General features: G+C 42.6%; 1 protein-coding gene across 1 annotated transcript in view; it reads left to right on the top strand.

The window, feature by feature from the left end:
* Window positions 1-1,755: 1,755 nt before the first annotated feature.
* si:dkey-237i9.1 (SEC14-like protein 1) overlaps window positions 1,756-25,990 on the top strand; it is a 29,005-nt gene continuing 4,770 nt past the window's right edge. The window contains exons 1-11 of the mRNA XM_062435593.1: window positions 1,756-2,106; window positions 3,679-3,768; window positions 19,559-19,708; window positions 19,889-20,020; window positions 21,272-21,400; window positions 21,820-22,132; window positions 22,277-22,386; window positions 22,727-22,916; window positions 23,515-23,603; window positions 24,740-24,810; window positions 25,670-25,841. Coding sequence (XP_062291577.1) covers window positions 3,706-3,768; window positions 19,559-19,708; window positions 19,889-20,020; window positions 21,272-21,400; window positions 21,820-22,132; window positions 22,277-22,386; window positions 22,727-22,916; window positions 23,515-23,603; window positions 24,740-24,810; window positions 25,670-25,841 — 1,419 coding nt within the window. The 5' untranslated portion in view covers window positions 1,756-2,106; window positions 3,679-3,705. The remainder of the gene's footprint in view (window positions 2,107-3,678; window positions 3,769-19,558; window positions 19,709-19,888; window positions 20,021-21,271; window positions 21,401-21,819; window positions 22,133-22,276; window positions 22,387-22,726; window positions 22,917-23,514; window positions 23,604-24,739; window positions 24,811-25,669; window positions 25,842-25,990) is intronic.

Genomic DNA, 25,990 nt, shown 5'->3' with positions numbered 1-25,990 from the left:
TAAGTGAACAATACCATATAAAACGATGCTACTTACAAGCTTACACTTGGCTGCACATTTCAGAATTCAATTTTTTGACAATAGCCAATGGTCTTGTGTTACATGTGTATAAATAAGCTGGCTCATAGCTAAACTACTTGTTTACAACGCTTGTTTTACATGTCACAGGTACCAGTAAGGATCAGATTTCTACACTGGGATTGATTTACCTGGGTGTCCTGAAATGGATTACACTGTATCTACTTACATTAGGTACAGTATTTGGTGGCTTGGCACACACTTCGATGTTCCTGCGGGTAAGAACACACCGCTCTCTATCATTTTGAAAAGCTCAAGTATATAGATGTTGTGTTTTTGGTGTAGCCCAGCTCATTATCTTGTCTGTAGTGAAATCTCCAACCATTAATCAACACCTACACAGATAATGCTGGAGCATCTGCACAAGCAACACTTTTACAAGAGTGGCTTTGCATTTGTGTCACTTTGGAGCTGCAGCCTTGTAAACTCCTCGGTCACTTAAGATCATTTTCTAGTAATAACTTTATCTTGATATAGTGACTGGTCTGTGACCCTGTGGATTTAACACATAAAGATCAGTTTATTAGGCACGAGGAATACTGCTCACCCTGTGAAAACGGTTTCATAGCAGTTCTACGGACTGAAAGCGTGCAGTTTGAAAGATCTGAGGGTGGAGGGTGGAACTAAAATATACCATAAGCTGTATTATTGGAAGGGCAGAATCCATCATTTGTAATTGTCCCACACTTGGAGCTTATATTTAGGATATCTGCTTCAATTTTTTTGTTAATCTATGCATGTGCAAACATTCGTACTGGGTGTAGCCTCTTCCTTTATGAGGAAACGGCAGTATCAGTTGCAACATCATTTCTCCTTAGTGACAATATTCGTGATCCGGTGGCACAAAAAAATCTGATCATTCATTAAACTATTTTTTTAATTTATCTTTTCCATTAATACTGGTTTACATGATCTGTTTGCATCTTAATTTTACTATTCATTGTCTCTTTTAACTATCAGTATTAAAATGTCTTTATGTTTACTTATACATTTGTATTGTGTATAAACACTCACCGGCCTCTTCATTAGGTACACCTGTGCAATCTAATTCAATCCAATACAACAGTAGAATTTATGGAAGAGCTTTTGTATTGAATTGAATAAGATTGCACAGGTGTACCTAATGAAGTGGCTGGCGACTGTATGTAATTCTTTAATCTAGGAGGACCTAAAGTGCATTTCACTGCACACTGTATTGTATACCAAGGGTCCTTGAGGGGTCCCAGCAAAAGAGGAATGATGTATCACTTTAATTCCAGCCATAAGAAACACAATGACAGAATGTGTGACTGTTTTGGTAATAGGTTTCATACCATGGGACCAAATCAGGGTCAGGGGTCTAATTTGAGCCAGTTTATGGGTCCCTGATGATAAGAAGTTTAAGAACCAGTTGTATGCTTTGTAAAGAGCTTTTCATCTTAAAACTGCAAATAAACGTTGCATACAATAAATCACATCAGTCCAGTCAGACCAAATTCTTTAAAAATAAAACATGAATGCAGTGACATGACGACACTGTGACACATGTAAGTTGGTGTTTGCTTTGCTCACAGGTGACTGTGTCGTCTCGTTTGTCCTTCAGCTGAGCAGCTGTGAGGCTGGGAGATGGAAAAAAACTGAGTTTACTGTACGACACAAAAAAGGGGAGGAGCGTCGGCGGCAGCAGCAGCAGCATGACGACCGAGGCAGGAGGAGAGCACTGACAGAGGGACGCTGTCCTCCCGTGCCGACACTTCATCCATTTAGGCGTGATTTAACAGCGGACTGTTCGGTGGGGGGAGGATATTTCGTTCTTCTAGCTCTTACTGTGTCTCTCGTTACCGGACTGTGAGGAGGAACCTGCTCGGGTTAGCCTGTTAGCCACTTACTCCGGCTACATGGACAGCTAGCACAATAAAGCTAACCCGGCGAAGTGGAGAGAGCTGAGGACGGGAATGGCAAAGAGTCCACTCGGATAGCCCCTTTGAGAAGAAACGACGACTTACCAGACAAAACCAGTCCTAGTTTCTGTAACGGGTTTAATTATCGGTAAGTAAGCCACCGTTGTGTGTGTTTTTTTTTGTCAGCGAGTTAACAGCGAGTTGTAAAGTTAGCGCTAGCATGCGGGGCTACTCTCCAGTTATCGTTACTGTGTTGTGAGCTAACGATGAACCGAGTCAGCGTGGCAACTGTTATGAACCAGTGTCGAGGTTGTTGTGTCAAAATAGTTACCGATTTACTTTTATTTATCATTTTATCCCTCAAGCTATACATTTTACTATTGAAAACATGTGTAGTATCACATGTGTGGTTCAGTTAAACAAATGTTACTGGATTCCTCTAACACTGACAACAAAGCAGTTCACACAACAAGAGGAAAAACGAAAGCATTCAAAACACCAACAAGCAGCGAAATGTTCCAACACGAAAACAGGAGAAACTCGGCTACAAGAAAGATAATGTAGATAATAGAAAAAAAGATGATAACTCTTTGATTGGAACTGTGTGTTTGCTTGTTTGACATGTCATCACAACTTTAGAAAGTAATGGTTTTGTTTTGACGTGTCTTCGAATGTGCTGGCAGATCCTGAATCATGACGGTAATTATATATTGCTGTAGCGATGCTTAGATATGTGGTCTTTAGAGAAGGTGTACTGTGGCGACCTGTATTTTTGCTCTGTCTGTCCTAACCCGGTTTATTATTAGTCTTGCCTCCCTGCCTGCCTGCCCTTATCCCTCTGTAAAGTAGTACTGGGACGGTAGCTCAGCCCTCTCCCCGCAGCTATGTTGCCATCACAGCATAGCATAGAGTCCCAGACATGTATCAGCACGCTGGACAACCACAAAACATCATGTTCAGTTCAGATCACACTTTGAACTTATTTTAAAAGAACCTTTAATAAGCACAATGTGTCCTTTTACACCTTTTTTTTCCTTTAAAATATGTGCATTTGTTTTTAATTATTCAGTTTATCTAGAGGATTCCTGTTTTCACCCTCAGTCTCACTCTGCTCAAATGTTCCAGCAATGAGAATGTGCTGTTTACATTATAAAGAATGAACAGCACCTGCCTTTTTTTTTCTCTTTTCTTTTTTTAAATCATTACATGGAGTGCTGTCCTATAGATTTGTGACCTGAGCTCCTGCAGAGGCAATAGTCGGACCTGGCGTATTTATATCCCCAGTAGTTTGCAGTAAATGCCATTGCAGTGGTTGGGTCCCAGTTTGATAAACGAGCGGGAAATGCTGCATCCATTGATCAATGAGGTCCTCGGTCACGGCTCAGGAGAGTTCCCTTCTGCAGCCCTTCACTATGCGTTGGGTTTCTCGTTCTTTCAGCTGCTGGCCAACACAAGCGCACACACACAAGCACCTGGCATCATTGAAGCAGTCAGCCAAAGCACACCTTTATTTAATTACACGCTGAGTCTCCTGTTTTAGGGCCAGATGCCGCTATAATGCTGTAATTCTGGCACTCGGTGCACTGTTATTGTGACGGTGCCAAGAGCGAATCAAATGCAGCCTCAAATACATTTCATCTTCTCTGTATTCCACTAATCCCTGTGATCGTAATTAACTCTTTCTTTTTTTTTCTCCTTCTGATGTTTATTTGTTGTTTAGGTTGTTGAAGTTACTGTAATCCCCAACATGGTGCAGAAGTACCAGTCCCCTGTGCGGGTGTACAAATATCCCTTCGAGCTGGTGATGGCGGTAAGTGTCTTTATGCCTGTATTTGCAGACCTGACCTCCTGTCTACATTAATATTGCATGCAAAAGCTGTAGAGTTATGTAACGCCTGCAAGTGGGCGCTTTAGAGGTCACACCTGTGTAAGGTCATTGGATCACACACCTTAGCATGTGGTTTGCACATAGATTCAAAGGCTTCTCTTCATGTTTCCGCTGTTGGCAACTATGTCACCTTTTTTCTCGAGTTAGGTGTTGGCAAGCTGCATCGCAACCTACAGCAACACTACTACAAAACTGGCTTCTGACCAGCAATCATAACATACCTTTGTTCCAAGTAGAAACATGAAATCCAAACAATCATCACAACTAATGTTACTGATAGTAGAAACAGACTTGCAGTTGTTTTTTTCTTTAGTTGCTTGCAGTTTGAACTCACGCAGCTGCCTAAAACACACCAATGATTAAGCAGCTGCCATGATGACTATAATTAAGAGGTCCTCTGACACACACACACACACACACACACACACACACACACACACACACACACACACACTGATGTCAGCTACTGACAGCTACGGACATGGCCCACTACATCTAGCTTACTTGTCGTCTCAAGCTTTAAAAATTCCACTCTTTTGTTACCGAGGTGTGGAAACACCCCGCCGTACATCTGCATGCTCAGCATCTGAACACACAGCGTAACGAGTCCGTCGTGTCAAACAGAGGTTTCACAGCGAGCTTGGTGCTGGCAGTCCATTTGCGGCGTAAAAAATTAAACGGCACACTCACAGCTTTTAGCGAGGGGCCGCCTCCCTCGCTGCTGCCTGTATTCCTTTAGGTTTTTAAGTGTGAGCGGCCGCGTGTAGTGCAGAGAGTGTGGATTTGCATGATTTCTCTCATTTTGTAGCTGCTCCTTTCACCCTTGTGATGTAAGACGGGGGATGAGTGGATGTAAATGCTCCATCACTGATGAAGGGCCTTAATGGATCTATTTTCTTTACTCCAAAAAGAGAAAAGAACAGAACACAGTGTGAACTATAAAGACACACTGGATGGATGAGCTACCCATCAAATGTCTTGACATCAGCGATACTGATTATACAACTATACACTGTCTCATTAATCAAAGACACTTTATTGCCATGCCGATAATACCAGTGATCTATAGTTCCTCATGCTTTATTCATTTAAATGACCGGTCCTCTGCTGATCAGGAAGTGAATTAGCAATGACTTCCTTTTGTTACAACCCCATCATGCGTTTTGTAGCACGGCAAGTTCCAGACAGGTGCCGATTTCTTTAAATGGAAATAAGCTTTCTACACCGGGCCAGAGAGAGAGGGATAGAGAGAGGATGCAGGGAGACTAAATCTCCTTAGCGCAGGCTGGATTGAGCACTGGGGCAAACAGATGGCTATAAATAGAGGGCCCCGGTGCCGACACCTGGGTCTGCGGGGGGGGGGGCGGCAGTTATAATAGCAGAGCAGACTTATACAATTTGTGAGCTGAAGATGACCCACCTCACGGGTTTGTGAGGATTGGGGGGGGGACACGGGGACCGAACCGAAGAGGCACGGGTGTTTCTAAAGTAGAGCAGCAGCGGATAAGGTGGATGTCAAAAGTTGGAAACAGAAGATAATGTTTGCTCTGTCTAGTCAAGCAATTGTTATGACACAAGCAAGAGGCCAAGACGTAGATCTCCCATCTGTTTATGAAGCCGGTGCATTAAGATTCTTTTTCCCTCCTTGTGACTTCCCTCTGCAGTGAGTATTTTTGCAGACACTGCAGAGTAGACTTAATAGTGCGTCACAACACTCGCTGGCTCCTTCTGTTTTTTTGTGTTTTTTTTTTTTTAATATTGAAATTCCAGTGCAATTTCTCCCCTCTCACTTCCTCTACAGCTGGCCTGTCACCGTCGCACTTGTATTGGCATAACAACATCCTGCATTTGTGGCGAAACTGTCAGAAAGCTTCAACACAGCGGACTCTTTATCTTACGTGTGCAATCAGCTTCTTTGTGCAATCCCACTTTTTTTCCTTCAAAGCATATAAGGTTGACATATTGCCAGGTAGTTTGAGAAATCACGCTATTTCCAAAGAATACACATAGACTATATAGAGCCATAGCTCAGTCAAGCCTTATTATTCCTCCTTGCAGTTCCTCTATGTGAGGTTTCAGAAACACTCGCCTGTAATGTCTTCTCCCTTTCGTCTGCCGGGGGGGCGAGGGGAGGAGGATTATATTTGACATTTCGCTTTGTGGAATTTGGTGTTCTCTCTCCACTTGACTCCAGTGTTTGGATACTGTCACTGCTTTGAAATTCCCCTATACTCTTCTAAGGGTAAAAAAAAACAACCAAGGCTCTACATTCCTCTGTTAAAGCCTTTAAATGCATTCCTGCAGTCTAGAAGAAATGTAGCATCTCTCTCCTCACACTGCCTCAAGGAGCCACTCAGCGGTTCACTGACAGGTGCTATCGGAGAATTGAAACCTCCGGCTAACGCCGCTGTGGCTTGAGTGTTCTGTTGCATAAGTCAAGCTCGGATGTATGATGCCCTTCAGCTGTTTTTGTTCTGCAGCGGTTACTGTACCCTGCGTTCAACATGGTCCTGTCTGTGTTCCCAGTATTCATGTCTCTTTTTTGGCAGATTTAACACTCTTCTCACTGCTTGTACTTGGCAGTTATAAATCTAATCTGTTGTCTTCAAAACTGCAACAATAATGACACACTTTAAATACATTTGACCAATGTAGAATTGACTGTAATAATAATCCAGTTTATTTTTATAGTGGAGATACCCATGTGTATATATAACACAGACTGGACATATTTAACAAGTACGACTGCAGCTAACCATTATTTTCCTTATCAAGTAATTGATTTTTGAGAAAAACAGTGACAATTGTTTATATTAATGTATATTATAATGTCTTAGAGCTTTAAGTGCCTTTTTAATGTTTGATGTCTTTTGTTGTGTTTGTGTCGTCTGATCCAAACACTTTCAGTTTACCTTCATATTTGACACAAAGGATTTGAGAAGCTGTAATCAACCCATTTTTATGCTATTTTTCCTTTAAAATCACATAAAAAAAAAAAACTGTTGCTGATTGATCAACTAATTGATTAAATGAAGTTGCAAAAGCAAGAAAATGAATGTGAAACAAACAGTTAATGTAAAATCTCATAGCAGTGGGTGTTGTAGCTTTCATTGTTTTAATATTGACTCACTGGCTTTGTGCTTTAAGATTGCAGCAGTAATTAAGCGCCATACAAATATGCTCGACAGGACCAGACACAACACTTAATCAAAGATTGCACTGTAATGTCGCATTCTGATTTATTGCCATCACATCTGTTTTGTCGAAGATTGCATGTCACTCTCAAAAGAACTCACAAGATGAGAAGGGCGTCGGAGTGAAGTGCAGATTCACGGTTTGTGCCCTCATAGGAAACGCTGAACTTCCTTTTGTAGATAAAGTCAACTCAAGTCAACAACAGCTCCATCTTTCTGAGAGCTGTGCACATCAGCGAAGGGGGGGGGGGGGGGCTGCGTACCAACAGCTGACTCCATCAAACAAACACCCATGTGTGTTAGTACTAACCTTGAAAGCTTTCTCATTCCCCTGCAAATTGTGTGTTTTAAGGGGGATTCAGAGTATCGCTGAAGTAAGGAAGTACAGCAGGAGTGTATTGTTATTGTTTTTTTTTTTTTTTAAATCACCCTTAGCCACAGCGGTCCCTCGAGTCCGCGCCGCATCTCAATAACAGGAAATGTAGTCGATGCTGCTGCTGCTATTATCGCCTCCGTCCAGCCTCAGAGCCTCTAGTGTGTCCTCGGGGAGTCACAGAGGAATGTCAGCCAGCACAATACCCCTCTCTTGCTGTTGTTTCAGGCCTGAAGGGACAGTTGCTACTGGCACACATCCACGATAAAGAAACACCTCAGTTAAGATGACGAATAATATATAAAACAAACAAACTGAGCAACCTGGAATAATAAATAACACACTAACTCTGGGATTAAAAAAACAATAACTCCCCTGAAGTCCCATAACTCCTAGATTAGTACCCATGCTGCACAGTGAGGGTATTAAGTGAGGCAAAGCCTGTGGTCTGCTAACCTGCTCCATGGAAACGTATGGCTGTGTAGTTAATCCATGAGGACAAGAGGAAAAGAACAGGATGTGCCATGCCAGTATAATTCTCACAGCACCATCAACAACTTGGGACGTTTCCTTTTCGCTGACTAAATCTGCTCCATCAACGGCGGTGATGCAAATGCATACGTGTACGTTAGTAACCGAAACGTGTGCACAGTAACAGAAATAGCACACCAGAAATAATGTGTCATCGTTTAGCAAAGTGGTGTAATGTTGAAAATGTGACTCATGCAGTTTAGTAAGTGGAATACACAGAATAATGAGGCCAAACAATTAGGAAACAGAGCAGGAATGAATCTTAAATTTGCCGGAAACTGAATTTTCACAAGGCCGAGTGAACCAGACTATATGAGCTGTTTTATTAGGCTCGGCTCAGCTCGTCCATACAGTAGTCTCTAGCTGACAACTCTGCCACTTCACATTTTCTGAATTTCAGCATTTCCCTCTCCGTGGAGTCCACACACACACTCTGTTTTGACTCTAGTGAAAGTGAACAATGACACACACAACTCCTACTCGGTCACACGCTTTCACACATTTCGTGCCACTGCAAAGTTAGACTGTAACCTTTTTGTTTGCTTATTAACAAAGGCTCATTAATGAAGCCTGCAGCGTATGACTGAATATGGTCGTTTCCTATTATTATTATTCCAGAGTTGCATGAACTGCCTTTTATCTAGGCTTGGCAAGTGAATGAAACAGGACCAGCTGTGCAACTCATTTTGAATAAAACCTCTGGCCTGCCTAATAATGAGATGTGTTCTCATCACATGGACGCCTGCGATAGGCGAAAGGAGACGTCAGTGTCTATTTATAGAAAACATACATAACCAGTTGTGCAGTTGATTTCTGTGCATTGTGTTACATGCTGCCGTTCTGTCGAGAATTTAAGATCATTTTGATTCCTTTCCTTTATGGTTTTTCTAAAAAAAACAGCATGAGAGTAGTTTTTTACTCTGGATCATTGCTGACTGCTAGATATTTTAAAGTTTAAAAGTCAGCCTCAGCTAATTCAAAGCAGAAAAAAAGGACCTTTTTATTCGAGGAAGTACAAGAGGCCAACAGATGCTCATCAGTGTCTGCTTTGCCTGTTGGTTAGTTAGATAACAAACCAAAAGTCAGCTGTTTGAGATAAGAGCTCACACTCAAGTTACTGATGAGATCTTTTTTTGCTACTGTACTTAGGAGCACAGATCCAGTAAAAAGTCTGTTAATTTTTGTCTGTATTTGTGGATATGTCGGTCATCCCCGCGTCGGGACCGTTTTAATTTTAGTGCCTGTTTACCACCGAGCCAATGTTTCTAAACCTGGCTCATCCTGCTTGTCCCCCTTCCCTCAATCTAGCCCCGGCTCATCTCAGAGCAGCCCTGCCAGGGTGACATCCTGTCCCTCCACGTCCTGACCCACTTATGGCCCGGTCTGGTTACAGGCTTTTTTTGTGCAGCTCAATTCTCCTGTCGCCAATACATCCCAGGCTTTACTCTTATTGTTTTAATCCGCCTGTGAGCCGCCGGCTTGTCAGCCACTCATATCACCTAATGGTCTCACGTTTAAAGCCGTGTCGGATTCACCTGCATGTCAGGCTTGCTTTGACAGAAAAAGTGGGTCATTGTATTATTGCACACAATCTTATCCATTGAAAAAGAGAGCACGAACAACTAGATATGAAACCTGATTACTCATCGTTGACTGTCGTTTATTGAAGGGGAAGTTTTATACCAGGAAGGCAATTTAATACAGTCTGTCTTAGTGAAATGTTTGCTGACGTTGCTGCTTTTTTGTCATGAGCTTTTTTTCCCAGCACTGCACCTGTCTCCTCCGATTCAGAAAATTTCCATCCACTCTCCTGAATGAATCCGTCAGAGTTTTTCTCCGCAGCATCTAATTCACTTACTACCGCTAGATGCTGTTTGCCAAAAGCAATGAAGAGTTATGGGCCTGTCGTAGGAAGAGGAGCTCATCATTTAACTGCATTAAGAAATGACTGTACCATTACCACTACCAGCAGCGGCAGCAGCAGGTGACTGTAAGGGCATATTAGAAAATACTGGAGTTAATTTCATTCCCCGATCAGCAGGACACTCATTCACCCTCTTTTTCCTGCTGCAAGGTCGAGACGCTGCCCCAACAAGCCACCCCTCCCCCACCCCGCTCCGCTCTGCCAGACACGGATGAATGTCTTCACACATACCCTTACACAATGACCCTTTAGCGTATTTTACACCGCAATCATGCTACAGTGTGGCAACGGACAGTGACTCAGATCTATGCGGCAGCTATGCAACATTAATGGGAACGTATACAGTCCACTGTGACAGCTTTAGTATGCACGTCTTAATTTAACACCTGCCAAGTGCCCAATGCGGCTAGGTTTTCAGTTTGAGTGAATCTCGGAAGGCTAATGAAGTCTTTACCACAATTTGACGTCATTTACGATCACGCTGCTCACTCACACACATACACGCACATTTTCTGAATGAATGGATATTTTGCATTATTTTTGCCGCAGTTTCCTGTCACTCATTGCTCATGAGGAATTCTTATTGGCCTATCAGCAGTGGTTCAGATCTGTGTAAAGAGCAAAGACGATCATTTCGATGTTTAAAGGTAGAGTTCGGACACAATATATGTAACAACGCTCTGTGTTAAAGTTAGTTTATTTTTCTCTCCATCAGCACTAAATGTATTCTTCAATATAGAAGACACTGCACAGGAATGGAAGCATCATATACATAACAAACACCTTGTTATGTATATGATGCGAGAACAGGCCGATTTGAGCATGTTTTCTTGAAGAATATCTCAAATGTATTCTTAATTTTTTAATCTATTTTACTCCATGACTTGAAGTTTAGTGGGGCTTAAATGAACTGTGCCTTCAGCACTGTTTGCTCACATTGTCACTAGTTCCTGTATGTTTTCAATGAACTTGCAGACTGAAAGCTTACAGTGACGTGCAGTTACATCTAAAGAAGCTCTTACACCAGCAGAAATCTGTGTAGCATTTCTCGTTCCCACTCTGATGGCTTTTTGATAGCCGGCAGATGGCCGGCCTGCTGCTTTCTCTGCTCTGCTGCACACACACGTATAAGCAGTCATGCATGCATCACCTAGGTCCACAGCTTAGCGTATTGCATGGCCCACCAAATATTTAGGACCTTACACTTATACACGATCCATGTCCTTGGCAGATTGGACCCTCGCTCCTCCTCCTCCTACTCCTCCTCCTCTCTCCAAGTTGGTAGTTCCAGGCGGTTCTGCCATTACAATGCACACTATAGCAGTGAGCTCAGTGGAAGGAGAGAAGTGGGTGGTATGGCATGCAGAGACCAAAGGCTCTATTGTTGCATCTGTTCAATCCGTTCATTCTCTCCCCTACCCCACATCCACTCCACACCTAGGCTTAGTCGCTATTTGACCTGATGGGTGGAGAAAGAATGGACCTAATCTAGACAAACGAGTAGGTGTCGCATCAGTACAAACAAACAATTTGGACACTTGTGATGGACCGAAGTTGAATTCTGCTTAGAGAATTGAAAGTGTCAGAAATATAACATATATTCAAGACTTAACAGCTCAAACAATTTAATTGCATGGCAAATACTACATTAAGTAATAAAATAGTACTATATCAATACAGCATCTCTGTAGCGTTTGAGGTGTAAAGCTGTTTAACTGGTCGGCCCAGCTACAGAGAACAGGAGCATAGAGGCCCTTTGATACATGGCACCATCTTTTCCCAAGAGTGGTTTCACCTAGTTCAGCTTCTAAGAGCCGTCGTCTATTCAAATGCTCAGTCAATACACAATCATTAAAAAAAGCGAGATGAGTCATAGTGAAAGCAGCCTAATGGAGCAAACTGAGGTCTTAGTACTGTCGTTTGGGCCCTGACAGCTGCTGCAGGGACAATGAACAAAGCTGTGAATGTTTGTTATTAATCATTTGTCAAAAGAGTCACTGTTAAAGGTTCGACTGATCAATAATGTATTAAGTGACACTGTGCAAAGTAGAGCTGACCGATCAATCGTGTTTTCATCATCACGATATGAACATGCACAATAAAGCATCAGACAAGACTGAAACATCTAAGAAACATAATTGTATTGCTTTCATTTGCTTTTTTGAAGATAAATCACAAAATAACTGTAGCGTGTGCTCGCCTTAGTCCACCCAGGCATTTCTCTCACAGTCGAGTTCTTCCTTTTTTCCTTCCATCAACATCACGTTATTAACGAATAGATTTTCCTGATTTAATCTAATTTCCTCCTGATTTAGTGGCTTTACTCCACTTAAGTTTCCCCCCTTCATACTTCAGATCTCTGTTGGGAGGAATCCAGGGCCTTGATGATTGTAATGGGAAACATTAGCTGTTTCATTTATATTTATTGAATTATTTCAGTTGTTTTCCCCCCGCACATATTTTTTATTTTGACATTGCTACAGTTAGAAAAGATTTTGAAAAACAGAACAAAAGAAGAAGAAGAGGAAAATATTTTAAAGGCAGCAGGGGAAATTAAACTTCAGCTTCCTATAATTATAATGTCTCATTTAAATTCAAATTCTGTTTAATTTAACTTCTTTATTCAGTTGACAGGCTTTTAAATGTTTGGGATCTCTCTTAGCGGTGTTCATTTTACAGCAGAAGACATAGGAACTGTAGAGTTCATGTGCACACTTTTATGCAGGCCTAGTGCAAAGTGGCATTTTATTCATGTTGTCAGGTAAATCCTCTAAGTGGAGCAGGAGCAAAAAGATAGTGACCATTTATTTAATTCAGGATTCAAAGAAAATTACTTATGTTCATTTATTTTTGACTCGAGTCCTGATTTCCTATGGCTATACTACAGAGATGGCCTGTGTCAGTAGTTTAAATTAAGCGTGCATCCCTACACAGCATATGCTGAAAGACTTAAAAAACACAGTCACATAAACAGTGATGGTCATAGAGCCCGCCCCATTCAAAGAACTGGAACTTATGAGAACTTGTGTGTTAAATCAAATTCCACATATTTAGCTGATGCCCTGAACCTGAATGTACTACTAACAAAAACACAGCTTAATTCCAATCATTGCAGTGGTTTAGGTGTAAGGATCAAATAACCCAGACAGCTCTGGAGAAACTGATCATGATCAAATAAGTGAAATATGAAGAAAGAAATGAAATCCAAACACAGGAAAACATCTCTCCTCTTGATTTCACTTACTGGATGAAAACTATTCCTTCTTCCTGATCACCAGTCATCACCAGTACCCAGATAAACCAGTTTAGCCTGTGGACACAGGTTCTTGATATGTATGAACATATCTATAACACTTGACACCATGTTTTTTTTTTTTAATTTTCACACTTCACTGTGCTTTTGAGTCAATCAGAAGAAACCCAGAATTTGAAAGCTGCCTGCTCAGTAACTTTCCTCTCTGCTCTCCCCCCCTCCGTCCTCGTCAATGACCTAGTTTGGAGTTTATAGCTTTGCTCTCTGAAATGAAAACCAGGAGGATATTTTTCTCCTCTCCATTTGCCGTTCTCTATACCTCATTCTCTATAACCTATGTCACCTAAAACCCAGACCCTTTTTTTGTAATGTAATGTTGGCTTAACGGATGCCTGCTAGATCCCGTCCGTAATAACCATCAGTTTAAAGAAAAAAGCTTGCCTTCTGTCTGCTACAACCTGCTTCATTCACGAACATGGCATTATCTGTCATTTGGCACCAGAAGTGGAACACTAATCTGTGCGCCTAATATGCTCTAATATTCTTGTGACCACGACTCAGCATCCTAACATCCTCTTTGCAAAAGCAACACCAGCAGCATCTAACACAACCCAGTCAGTCCAGTTAATTATCGGCACTGGCTTAGTGGACAACGCCCCAACAAAAAATACAAATACGTGACAGGGCTGGTGCGCATACTCAAGCCATGTAATGACGTCCCTAAAAAGTCAAAGCCCAGAATCGCCTAGCGGTAACGGGCAGGGACTCGTAATGATTTTTGCCGTCAAACATGGGCTAAATGACATCACAGTCCTGCCAGCGGCCCTCGCTCCACGCCAAGTTTTGATGATATGATACGTCAAGTATGGCGGGCAGTGATTATTCAACTGTATCGGGTGGTTAATGAGGAAACATGAGGAGCGTGTCAGCACAGCCAATAAATGCGGCCTGTTGTTTGACCAGAGGGGGGGCTAGTTCATTAGCCTGACTGCATTCATTGAATTGATAAAAGGACAATTTGTGAGTGAGCGTTTAATGAAGGATTTGCTGACTCATGCTGCCATGCTAAATCTTTTATTACTTTAGCACAAACACCAACAACAAAACAACATATGTAATGTGTTCCGTATTGATTTATAACTGAGACCAAATGTGCAAGTCAGCATTCCTCATTTATTTGTTACAAGAGGAACAAAAAGCAGAGTTTGAACAGAACATCTGCACGTGTCACTGCAGTCACGTATACTGCAGTCAGAAGTTCTCTTGAGCGCAAACACATCCAGCCTTTTGTGAGCCTTGTTCAGCGTTATGTTTTGACATCATTTCTAAGCTGTCCTCATCAAGCATCTTAATCTTAAAACTGCCCCCCCCCCCCCCAACCCAACCAAAATGTTCCCATTTTCCCAGCTGCCAGAAAAGCCAATTGACAAAAATAGCAGGGACTGACCTCGCAGGCGACCCTCGTCTCTATTACACAACCCTTTTTCACAAGCTCCAGAGATGTGACACTGGAACCGAGGAAGTTGGTGTCAGTCCCCCAAGGAGACCTCGCAGGGACCACGGATTGAACCACATCTCACTTTAAGGATTGACCACGTGAGCGAATAGCCTTTATAAATAGCGTCAAACGCGACAGAACCAAGAAGCGAAGATGACAAGAACAGAACAGTCTTGTCTACCCAACCTCGTGTGTTTGTGTCTATAAAACTTGATCTATCAAAATATTTACCATCGAGTCACTTCATGTCTTAAACAGCTTCTTCTAGTTCTGTGGAACAGCTGTAAATCGACTGCAACATTGCATCAGAACTGTTTCTCTTTTAAAACTGCTTTGCCTTCAGGTCAGGGTGTGTGTTTCTTACTTCTAATCCAGTCCATTACAACTATCTCGCAGCACTTACATTACAATAATCTGGTGGATTCGCATAACCTCCCTTCTCTAACCACATGCCACACGTTTGAGCACATGGCCTCAATGCGCAGTGCCACAATTGTAAAAATGTGAAGTTATGAGTACATTTTGTAACTGTCACTTCCTCTACTTTGCGTTTACTGTAAGTCGTTGCGTCGGGCATCAGTATGACTCAGCACTCAGCGTAGATGGCACAACTTTCTGAACAGGCATTGTTAAGTAAAGGAACAGACCAACTATTCATTCATGGTATTAAAATGTGCTATATCGAGATAGGTATCGTCATATCACCTTGATCGCTATGTTAATTGGTATGTGAAAGACAATTTAATCATATTATCCATCTCCTATTAACATATGTAGGGCATGTTCTAACATTAGGTTTTCCTGTAATTGTTGAGAACATGCTCACAGCTATATTTAAGTTTGTTTTTTTATGCCACAAGTTAAAGCCAGATAATGGCTGGGCTGCCTGCCGGTACTTTTTTTTTTTTTAAATTGTTGTTGTTTTTTGACCAGTTATACATGCACCACGCAGCCTTTTGTAATCTTACAACATGTTATGCATCCCCTCAGAATTCCTGAATTTCCTGAATCTCCCTTCCTGAGCTCTCATTTTTCCGTCTGTAGCCCCCCATTATCCTCATTCAAGGTCACGCATGTTGTCCAAAGAAGAGAGGGGGGGGGAAAGTTTAGCATGCATGCAGGAAAGGATTAAGTAACCATGTATTGTTTTGATATTTTTCTCTCATGTGCGCCTGGAAAGCAGTTGAAATCTTCCGGCCAAAAAAAAATTCCTGGAAACATTACTCATAGCCTGGCCCTGGCCGAGGTGTGTCCCAACATATCCTGTCGCTATGGAGACCGGAGAAACCGATGTTCTCGCATTCTTTTTCCCTTTTTCTTTTTTACACACGCACAGTTGTTTTCAGCCGGGCCTGGAAACTCTGAAGTTTAAGTCAAGTGTTCCAGGAAAGGAGAAGAAGAAGAAAACAACAAAAAAAGATGAATGTATTTATTGTTGTGGAGTTTAATTGTGACTGATCTGGTGTGTTTGGGTTGATGTGTCATCGCTGCCCTCTCCTTATCCCAGCCTACGCGGCAGGATGTCGTCATGTACAACCATGTTGTTACTGAGTAGCACTGTAGAAATCTGGTTTAGATGATTTTTGTAGTTAAACTCTTAAGCACACACTTGACAATGCTATAAAATGTTGGATCTGTATGTAATAGATTCAACAGCAGGTTCTATGACTGTATCTCATTCCCCATATTCAGCACATTTTCTCTTAATAATAGAAAAGAAGAGAAGATAATTAACAGGTGGATCCTTTAATACATACTTCCACACTGTTTGCCAGCAATACTTTCTAAATCAATATAGAGTCAGGTGATTATCTGGACAAATGCGAAATGACTCAAATATTGACTCGGTTTCAATTTCCTTATTATTTGTATTTTGAGTCACGCGTGCATAACATATTACGTGACACGCGTGACTGTGGGAGGCTCTTTAATAGATGTCAGTGCAGATGAATATAGGTTAGATCCTGTTGAAGGTGACGCATCCTGGACAGACTGGTGCTTCAGGGTTCACAAACTAAAACAAGATCTTGTGTAAATACCCACGAAAAGGATGAAAAAATGTGTTGCTTGGTTGGTAGGGTCAAAAAAGGAAAGTCAAAAGGCCAAGAAATGAATTTGGGACATTGAGTTAACCCTTACATAGTGTTCACGGTCAAATTTGACCCATTTTTTTGGGTCTGTCAGTATCAGTTGGCCAATCATATGAAGTATGAATGTCATGTGACAAAAGACTAATTTATAAGCTTCTAACTTTGTTAAAATCAGCGATTTGGTCAAATAATGCTGCACAATTAATTCTTAAATTCTGCCTCTGATATGTGATATCATGTGTACGTGACAACGACACTGCCGTGTTTGTATTAGTGAGAAGATCCCTTGTGTTAAAACAAACGCACCTCTTACACCTCAAGCCGCGTCAGCAAATGACAAACATGACGTGGATGTGGAAGTCAGTAAATCCATCATGTCCCTCTGTATACATCCACGGTTCTTAGGTACAACAAAAACATGTCATGAAACATCAGATACTGTTTTTGAATGGATAAAGTATCGGTGTAAAATCAACTGTTGCATTATGGGTTGTTTGTTTATAGTGAATGTTTTGTTGGTCCAGTTTAACCAGCAGGACTTTCTGAAGGCTTGTGTAACGTGTTTTTCCACCACAGATGAAAATAATTAACGAGGAGTAAAACGAGTCAAACATCTCTAATGAAAAAAAAAAAAAAAAACGGAATATGTAAAGCTGCCAAATAGCACTGTCACAGTTAATGAGGAGCTCATAAAGACGTGTGCTAACTCAAGCTAAATGCTAACTGCCAGAAAAAATTATGTTTGACACTCTTTCAAGAGCCTGGCAGGAGAGAGTGTGCGAGTATGTAACTGTACTATGATGGAAGTTGTATTCAGAAAGTCCATTTCCAAAAAGAGGTAAATGAAACAGGAAAAGGGGCTGGGGCCACCTTATAATCTGGGTCTCCTAATATTTGAGACAATACCGTATTTAGGAACCAATCATTTCATAACATCTGAGGTTTATTTATTTATTTAAATCGCAGTTACCATTATGGTTTGAATGGCAGTCACATGATCAGATATGAGCAGATGGGGTCTCTGTGTATTTTAAGAAGCACTGTAGCACAACAGTGTGCCCTTACATCCCCTTTTTAAGGAGTAAAATCATGACCTCCCCGTTTCCTGTTGTTTACACTAAAAAGGCTATTTTCAGTGCAAAAAGAGGGCAGCTTAAACTTTGAATGTCTTTTTTTTTTTTTTGTTCCTTATGTAGTTTGCATTCACAATCTCACATAAAGTCAACCCTGTGTTATTCCACATTATGTCAGCCTATTGTTCAGGTAGTTGTTTAACAGTGTTATTGACAGTGCGCCTGGCATTCGTGCGTTCGGGGGTTTGTTATTGACGGTTGTTTTTTTAACGGGGTGAAACCGATGTTTACAGTCAAGCGGCCGTTATCGCTGACGGCAGTACAAAGCCCCGGCGGCCCAGTGTTCCAGAGCATCAGGGCTGAAAGACCCAGCTCAGCATTCAGCCGGTCAGTGGACAGTGGGCAGCTGATCGACTCAGTAGCCCTGGCAGCGGTATGCCAGGAACTGCTAAACTCTATAGACTGCCTACTCGCTGCACAAAACACAGGCCGCTGCTGCTGCTGCTGCTTGACATACTAAACAGCCTAAACCTACGCCCGTTTATGTGGAAACACTCCGAACAAGGCGACATTGTCCTAACTATTTGTCCTGTTTTGCATTTCACAAGCGATCATTGCATCTGAAAAAAGGCTCCGGACAAGAGCATCTACCTTCAGCTCTGCAGTGATTTTCTCTTCTCACGCTTTTTCACAGGATCTCAAAGACACACATATATATTATCCTGTGCTCCAAAGAACACAGCTCCTTTTTCTCAGCAGGACTCAGCTGACACCACCTCAGCCGACCCCAAAAAGTCTTGTGAGCAGCTCTCCGCTCTCCTCCCTCAGGCTTAAATCTCAGTCTGCCCCTGTTATTTCCAAAGCACGCTGTGTGTTTGCAGACAAAATCGCTGATGAAGAGGATTGCAGCTGATAGCATTGCACCCTAAATTAAGTCTTGCATCATTTACATATTAACTTATTCACTGAAAGATAAATGTATGCATTCATATTCTGGAGACTGCACACGCCAATCAACAATTAAGGGAAAAAAACAACACATCAGTTCATGCAAAAAAGGGTACACAGGATAATAGTCTGAGACAAGCTTTTATTTTGACTAACTTTTGTCATCTCTGGCACACGTTATCAGGAACATACTGTACGTGTTTAGACTTGGCGGTTATGCAACCACGCCAATCAAGATCCAAGATTGGTATAATGGTGGTGATAAAGAAAAAAAAGGGATGTAATGGGTGCTGCCGAGGTCACGTTGTGCCAGTTAAGGCCCCTGTTGCATAACAGCTCGCCTGGCGTCTTCACAACAGTTTGCTTGTGTCTTTGCGTTTATGAGAACACTTAATTCGGAGACGCAGCGTTGCCCTCAGGCTCAGAGCCTCTTATTGTGTATGTCAATCCCTTTGTTGCGAAGGGATTAAAAAATACAGCCAATATTGAACAGTGCAAAGTTTGAAGGAGCTTTTTGTTTGCACATTGAGATCTTTTCTGCACACCTATTCAAATTCTTTCATAGATTCATAGATATGTGATTGCATACCTTTCAAAAGTGAAGTGTACAATGTTATTACCAGAACAGGAGACAATGTCTCGAACACCGCCATCAGATTTGATTATCTGCCCTCTGTGTGGTATGAAGAGCGATAACACTGGTATATATTGGACTCTCTGTTCTTTCTTTCTGCTCCTTTTCTTCTCAAGAATGAAACCTGAAACCTAAAAAGATATCTCCCCAGGTTGTGCGTTTAATGACAGCTCTGCTCCTCCTTCCTCTTCCAGGCTTACGAGCGCCGCTTCCCCACCTGTCACCTCATCCCCATGTTCGTGGCCAGCGACGTGGTGGACGAGGAAACGAGTGAGGACGGATCCACCAACAGGGTCGAGCGCCGCTGTGCACTGGACGTGGATGCCCCGCGCCTCCTCAAAAGGGTAAATTACTGATCAGATCATGCAGAAGAGCAGTGCATTGTGGTTACTATGATTTTTACCAACTCGTTGTGAGACTGGTCATTTTAGCTCAAGGAACAGTAGTTTATAAACGCTTAATTTAGTGTGTGTCATGTGAGTTTAGTGTCTTGACTCATGAGTTTTTGTGTCTCTGGTTTGCAGATTGCAGGCGTGGACTACGTCTACTTCATCCAGAATAACACACTTAACAGAAAAGAGAGGACGCTCCACATCGAGTCTCATAATGAGACCTTCTCCAACAGGGTCATCATCCATGAGATCTGCTGCTATTCGGTCAGTGGCAGCGTTCAGTGCAGGCTCCAGCTGCTGCTTATAGCACATGAATATACATTTTTAGTCCAGGTCGCCCCAGAAGGAAAAATCCAACCCTAACCCTGACACTTTCTTGTGACATGCTCAACCCATTGTGTAACAGAGAAGCACATGTCTGCATGCTCACTGATACACGCACACACGCTCTGTAAAGCAGTTGTTCAGCTGCTGAACAGGAAGCGGCCGACAGCACACTCATGTTAATGTCTGTGCGGTCCATAATCTCTTCCCTGCCTTCCTGTAGAGAAAGCCTTGTTTAGACCAGCACTGAGCATGTTGCTAGCTATCTCTGCCCATCTCTCCCAGTAAATTATTCAGTCTTTTTACATTGTAGCTGAATGCTCTCAAATTCTGATCTGAAACCAGCGTGCCCTCCTTCCTCAGCGCACTGCATGCTTAACTCTGACTTCAGATCTGCCTCTCCCCGAATGGATGTGCACTGAGTTAATGAGGTCAAGCACATCGCATTAGCCTCCAACCATTCCAGAGCGCTAATTTTAGGTCCAAGGCCACACAGAGGTTCTTATTGTGTGCTTTAGCACACTGTGCTAACAGTAACTGGGATAGACAGCTCAATTAGACTGAGCTAATGGACCTGGCTAAAGCTGAAATATTTTGGTGGCCAGGGATAATGAAGCTACCAGCGCAGTGCCTTCAGAATGCGTTTAACTCTTGACTTCTGTCCAAATTTATTGACGTTGTAGTCTGAATCAAAATGAATTTAACAAAGGTTATTTGTTTAAAATATACACCAAAATAACGGGAACATTTTTAGGTTTTGGAAACATGAAAATATTAACTTTGAATTTATTTAGATGGAAAGTAAAGATAGATAGAAAAAAATTGTTCTTCGTGGTGTGCGACATTGATATGTCAATCCTGACAATTAGCCTCCGTTTTGTGTAAAAGTGGCAGCACTGTTTAACATTAGCCTCTCAGAACCAGTACACCACACACCAGAAATGTGTGTTCTTGCATGTTTGTGCGCTTTTTAGCTCCAAACTGTATGTGTAAAGTGCTGGCTAATTGCTGACAGACTGACGCACACATACACACACACACACCCACTCATAGTGCACAGTGTGAAAATTGCTCTCCGCGTCATAATCTAGTGAAGTTGGGTGTGTGGTTACCATAGTAACACGGTCATCTTTTCTTCCTCGCTGGTCACTACAGTATGATATACAATATATGCTCTTATGTGCTTAACAGGTCCACCCGGAAAACGAGGACTGGACGTGTTTTGAGCAGACCGCCAGCCTGGACATCAAGTCTTTCTTTGGCTTTGAAAGCACAGTGGAAAAAATTGCTATGAAGCAGTATGCCAGCAGTATCAAAAAGGTGTGTGTTGTTACATCAACTCATTACATGTACATTTTGCCTTTTGTAGTTTTGGTGCGAACATAGAAACATAAATTCACAGGAGGTGAATAGTTACAGTATAATGTTAGAGGTATTTGGAGTATGTCAATCTGTCTCACATTGTAATTGTTTAAATAAGCTTGTATAATCACTAAGAGTGGATAAGGGTCCTTAACAGTGGACCCAGTGAGTCATCTGCCTTCATTTAGAATGGATGTGGGCTTTTGTCCTTTTAATTTTCTCTCTGTTTTCATTACCTAACACTTATGTTGTTAATACTAAATGAATAAACAGAATCTGGTTTGAAGATATCAAATCATACATTTCCTCGAATTCGCAGCCCCTCTCACCGTTTTTACTGCAATTCTCACACTTTTCTTCTCTCATGTTATTCACAGGGAAAAGAAATCATAGAGTTCTACCTGAAGGAGCTCGAAGATGAGGGGATCACACACGTGCCCCGCTGGACTCCTTCCTCCTCCTCCTCCTCCTCCTCCTCCTCCTCCTCCTCTTCCTCCCTCTCCCTGCCTCCCCCCAGGCCGACCAGCCTCTCCGCCAGCCCACCTGTCCTCCCTAAACTCACGGTCACGCCCGCCGTTTCCATCCCACTACCCGCTGACGCCAATGACAGCGACTCTCAGGACGCCAAGCAGGACAGCAGCGCACTTCAGGGGGACAACGTGTCTGAGATCCTGGCTGGCACACCTGACGGTCTGTTCTTTTTTAATAAACTGAGAAAGTAGTTCTACTAAAAAGGGTTGTGGTTTTGAAATGTCCTGAACTGTCATATTATGAGGTTAATTAGCCAGGTTCCTGTATCATGTTAATTTGAGGTGTTCTGTTTTCGTGCTGCAGATAAACTGGATGCAGATTATATCAAACGTTACCTTGGCGACCTCACCCCCCTGCAGGAGAGCTGTCTCATCAGACTTCGCAAATGGCTGCAGGAGACACACAAGGGAAAGGTGACACACTGTTATTGAAGCGTTTGTAATATAGACGTAAAACAGAATAATATTTTGTGGTATTAAAATGTTTAAAGATTTAATATCCGCCTCCAAATGAATAACTATCAGGATCATATGCACAACACTAGTTGAAGTTGAAGTAGATTTTGAATCATACTTTAATCTGGCTTTAACACTCTTATTATCTGTTTGAATTCGCCAGCTGACAATGATATTTTTATGAAAGTTGTGTTAAGTTCAGTGTTTGATTTTTATTTTCCTTGATCCCTGACTTGACTCTTGATTTTACACACAAAAAACACCAACAACAGCTAAACATGCTCTCCTGACATTTTAGATCCCCAAGGACGAGCACATCCTGCGTTTCCTGCGAGCCAGGGACTTCAACATGGACAAGGCCCGGGAGATCCTGTGCCAGTCACTGACCTGGAGGAAGCAGCACCAGGTGGACTACCTGCTGGAAACCTGGAGCTCACCACAAGTCCTCCAGGATTACTACACCGGGGGCTGGCACCACCACGACAGAGGTAAATTTGCATCTACACCTGCACTCCTCAAAGACAGTGGAACAAGAAAAAATGCTGCGTGCACACTCACGATTTATGTAGGCCATCTCAGAGCTGGCTATTCTTGTAGCGTTAAGTAGAGGGAAGATCTCAGCTCTCGAGTTTCTTACAGACTCGAGTTACTCACTAAAGATCTTAACCGGCAGTCTTCAGCCATACAAATGAATAAAACCTGAGGCCAATTTGTCAGCACTACTAAGTTACCCAGATAGCCCACACACACACTACCACACACTACCACACACTCTTCATTCTGAGTCATGATTTCTTGTTTAGAGGGCGCAGAGGGCGACTGTTGACATTACTCACCTCTAATGGCTCTTACGTCAAATTAGCGTGCAGTTAAGCTTTTAATTCAGTCTGTCCACAAGTATTTATTTAAACGGGCACAAAACATAAAAGCATAAAAGCTTTTTCTTTGTGTACACACTCACTCATTGTCTTATACCACACAGAGGAGGAGGCAGTAAAACAGAGCAGACCTTTTCTCTTTAACGTACAGCATCATAGAATGTAAACAGCGCAGTGGGTCATGTGAATGTTTGCTTTATTGTCTCAGATGGTCGTCCTTTGTACATCCTGAGGCTGGGCCAGATGGACACCAAAGGACTGGTCCGCGCTCTCGGAGAGGAGTCTCTGCTCAGACATGTACGTACCTGTAGTGCACGTGTCAATAGGTTTAGGGCGCACTCACACTAGGGCCAGTTGTTCCGTACCGTGCTGAAGCACGAATGTCCCCCCTCCCCTGTCCCCCGCTGGCCCACACTCACATTACCTCAAACCCAAGTGTACTCAAGCACGGTTGCCTCTGACACATAAGTTGCACGTTGTGTACGTAACCGTGTCCTCATTAGGGTTTAATCCAATCAAAATCATGACGGGAACCGGGAAAATATAGTATTATTTAAAAATTAAAAAACACAGAACATTGGTGAAATATATTCACTAAAACATAGGCGGACAGTTTACTTTCATAAAACATGCACAGGTGTGTGCGCCGGTAAAACACAAAACAGACGATCAATTAACACAACGCACTATGATTAAAAAGTGCAAGCATGTTCTTCTGAGTCATGCCTGTGTAGTATGCAGATGTAATGAAGTCCACGCTGCACGCTGGATGCAAACTAATATTAAGCCTATAGCCTATTCATTATAATGTCGATGGACATAAATTGAGTTCTTTTGCCCTAATAATGATAAAATAATACACAAAAAATGGTCGGATTGGGAACCCATAGCCTATATGCATAATTTCTCCTCGTTGCATTTAGTGTTGCTTGAAATGACCAGGGCCCAGCTAATGTTGTCTTTTAAAAATCGTTGATTTCCTGGGATTCCCGGGAAAATTGGCTTCTTTTCCCGGGATTTAAAATGTCTAATTTTCGGGGGGAAAATATTCATGGACATGCGTGACCAAGTGTACCGTGCTCAAGCACACCTCTTCCAACCGTACTGGGCCAGGGAAGTGTACCGTACTCAAGCATGGTACACTTGCACTCACACTAGCCAAAAAATCCGAACTTTAGGGGTCAAACGTGCTTGGGCACGGTACGATTGCCTAGTGCGAGTGCGCCCTTAGAGGTCAGGCTCAACTCTTGGATTACAGGTTAGGGGAATTAATGTCAAGCGGCATGACCTGACAAGTGTATTAACACCAGGATGTATACAGTTCATGTATAAATAGTGCGCTTGTTTATGGTGTTGCCCTCAATGGAAGGGTTTGACATGCTTGACATGTCAGATGGTAACATGACACTGAGTTTGCGTTGTGTCGTTTTTAGGTGCTGTCAATCAACGAGGAGGGTCTGAGACGCTGTGAAGAGAACACCAAGGTGTTTGGGCGACCCATCAGGTGAACAGAGAAACAATTTCTCTCTTTAAAAGTGACCGGCACCCATGTTTTTCGTCTTTAAATGTGGTTGTAGATCCACAGAAAGACAGGATGAAGTGGAAAAGATTGAAAAATATATTTTAAAAAGCAACATTTCACAGGTAGAAACTAATACATTACACATTGACCATGTTTAAATATCAAGATGTCACTCTGTCAGTACAACCACCTACATGTGTTTTTTTAAAACCACCTACCCGCTGTACAGGCTGTTTGGAAGCAGTTCAGCAGCCTGTTGTAGCCAGGACACACACACACACACACACACACACACACACACACACACACACGCACACACACTCACACACACGCACACACACACACACACACACACACACACACACACACACACACACACACACAAACACACCATGAGCGAGTCCAGAGATGTATTATCTACAGCAGAATGAGAGGAATGCACAAGGCCTTTCTCCGATCCACACGGCGATGGAGAGAATGAGAGGGGAGGGAGGGAGAGAGAGAGGGAATGGAGATGGTATCTGTCATCTGTCAGGCCTCTCAAACAGGAGATGGCGGCCGGGATCAGAGCCACGCAGGAAGGCATGCAAACTATGAATGGCTGTCACGTCACACTCCTTAGCCAGAAGGGAGGATGTGGAGGGAGTCAGTGCAGGGGGAGGTGAAAGTGGTGGGGGGGAGGGAGAGTCCAGAATTAGCAAGTGTTGCCTTCACCACTTAAGCTTCACTTGTGGGTGACAGGTGCTAAGTGGTTGGAAAGAGGCTGCAGCCCTGTTCTTTGCGTGTGTGTGTGTGTGAGTGTTTATCCACACACTAATCCTTGTCCCTTCCTCTTCTGTAGCTGTTGGACTTGTCTGGTAGATCTGGAGGGTCTGAACATGCGTCACCTGTGGCGGCCAGGAGTCAAAGCCCTGCTGAGGATCATTGAGGTTGTGGAGGCCAACTATCCAGAGACTCTGGGACGCCTGCTTATCTTGAGAGCTCCCAGAGTTTTCCCGGTCCTGTGGACACTGGTGAGAACCAGCGAGGACTTAGATACTAGTTCACACAATGTGACACACTTCTCTTACAGTACAGAGTGTATATGTAGATTTATGCATACTGTAGTCATTTTTACCATGGAGTGAATAGAAGAGTGTTCACAAAGACCTCCTGAAAACAC

The sequence above is a fragment of the Scomber scombrus genome, chromosome 2 (assembly GCF_963691925.1).
Source record: "Scomber scombrus chromosome 2, fScoSco1.1, whole genome shotgun sequence".
In the NCBI taxonomy this organism is placed as follows: Eukaryota; Metazoa; Chordata; class Actinopteri; order Scombriformes; family Scombridae; genus Scomber; species Scomber scombrus.
The sequence above is the reverse complement of the archived record's forward strand: the minus strand, read 5'-3'. Positions and strand labels throughout refer to the sequence as shown.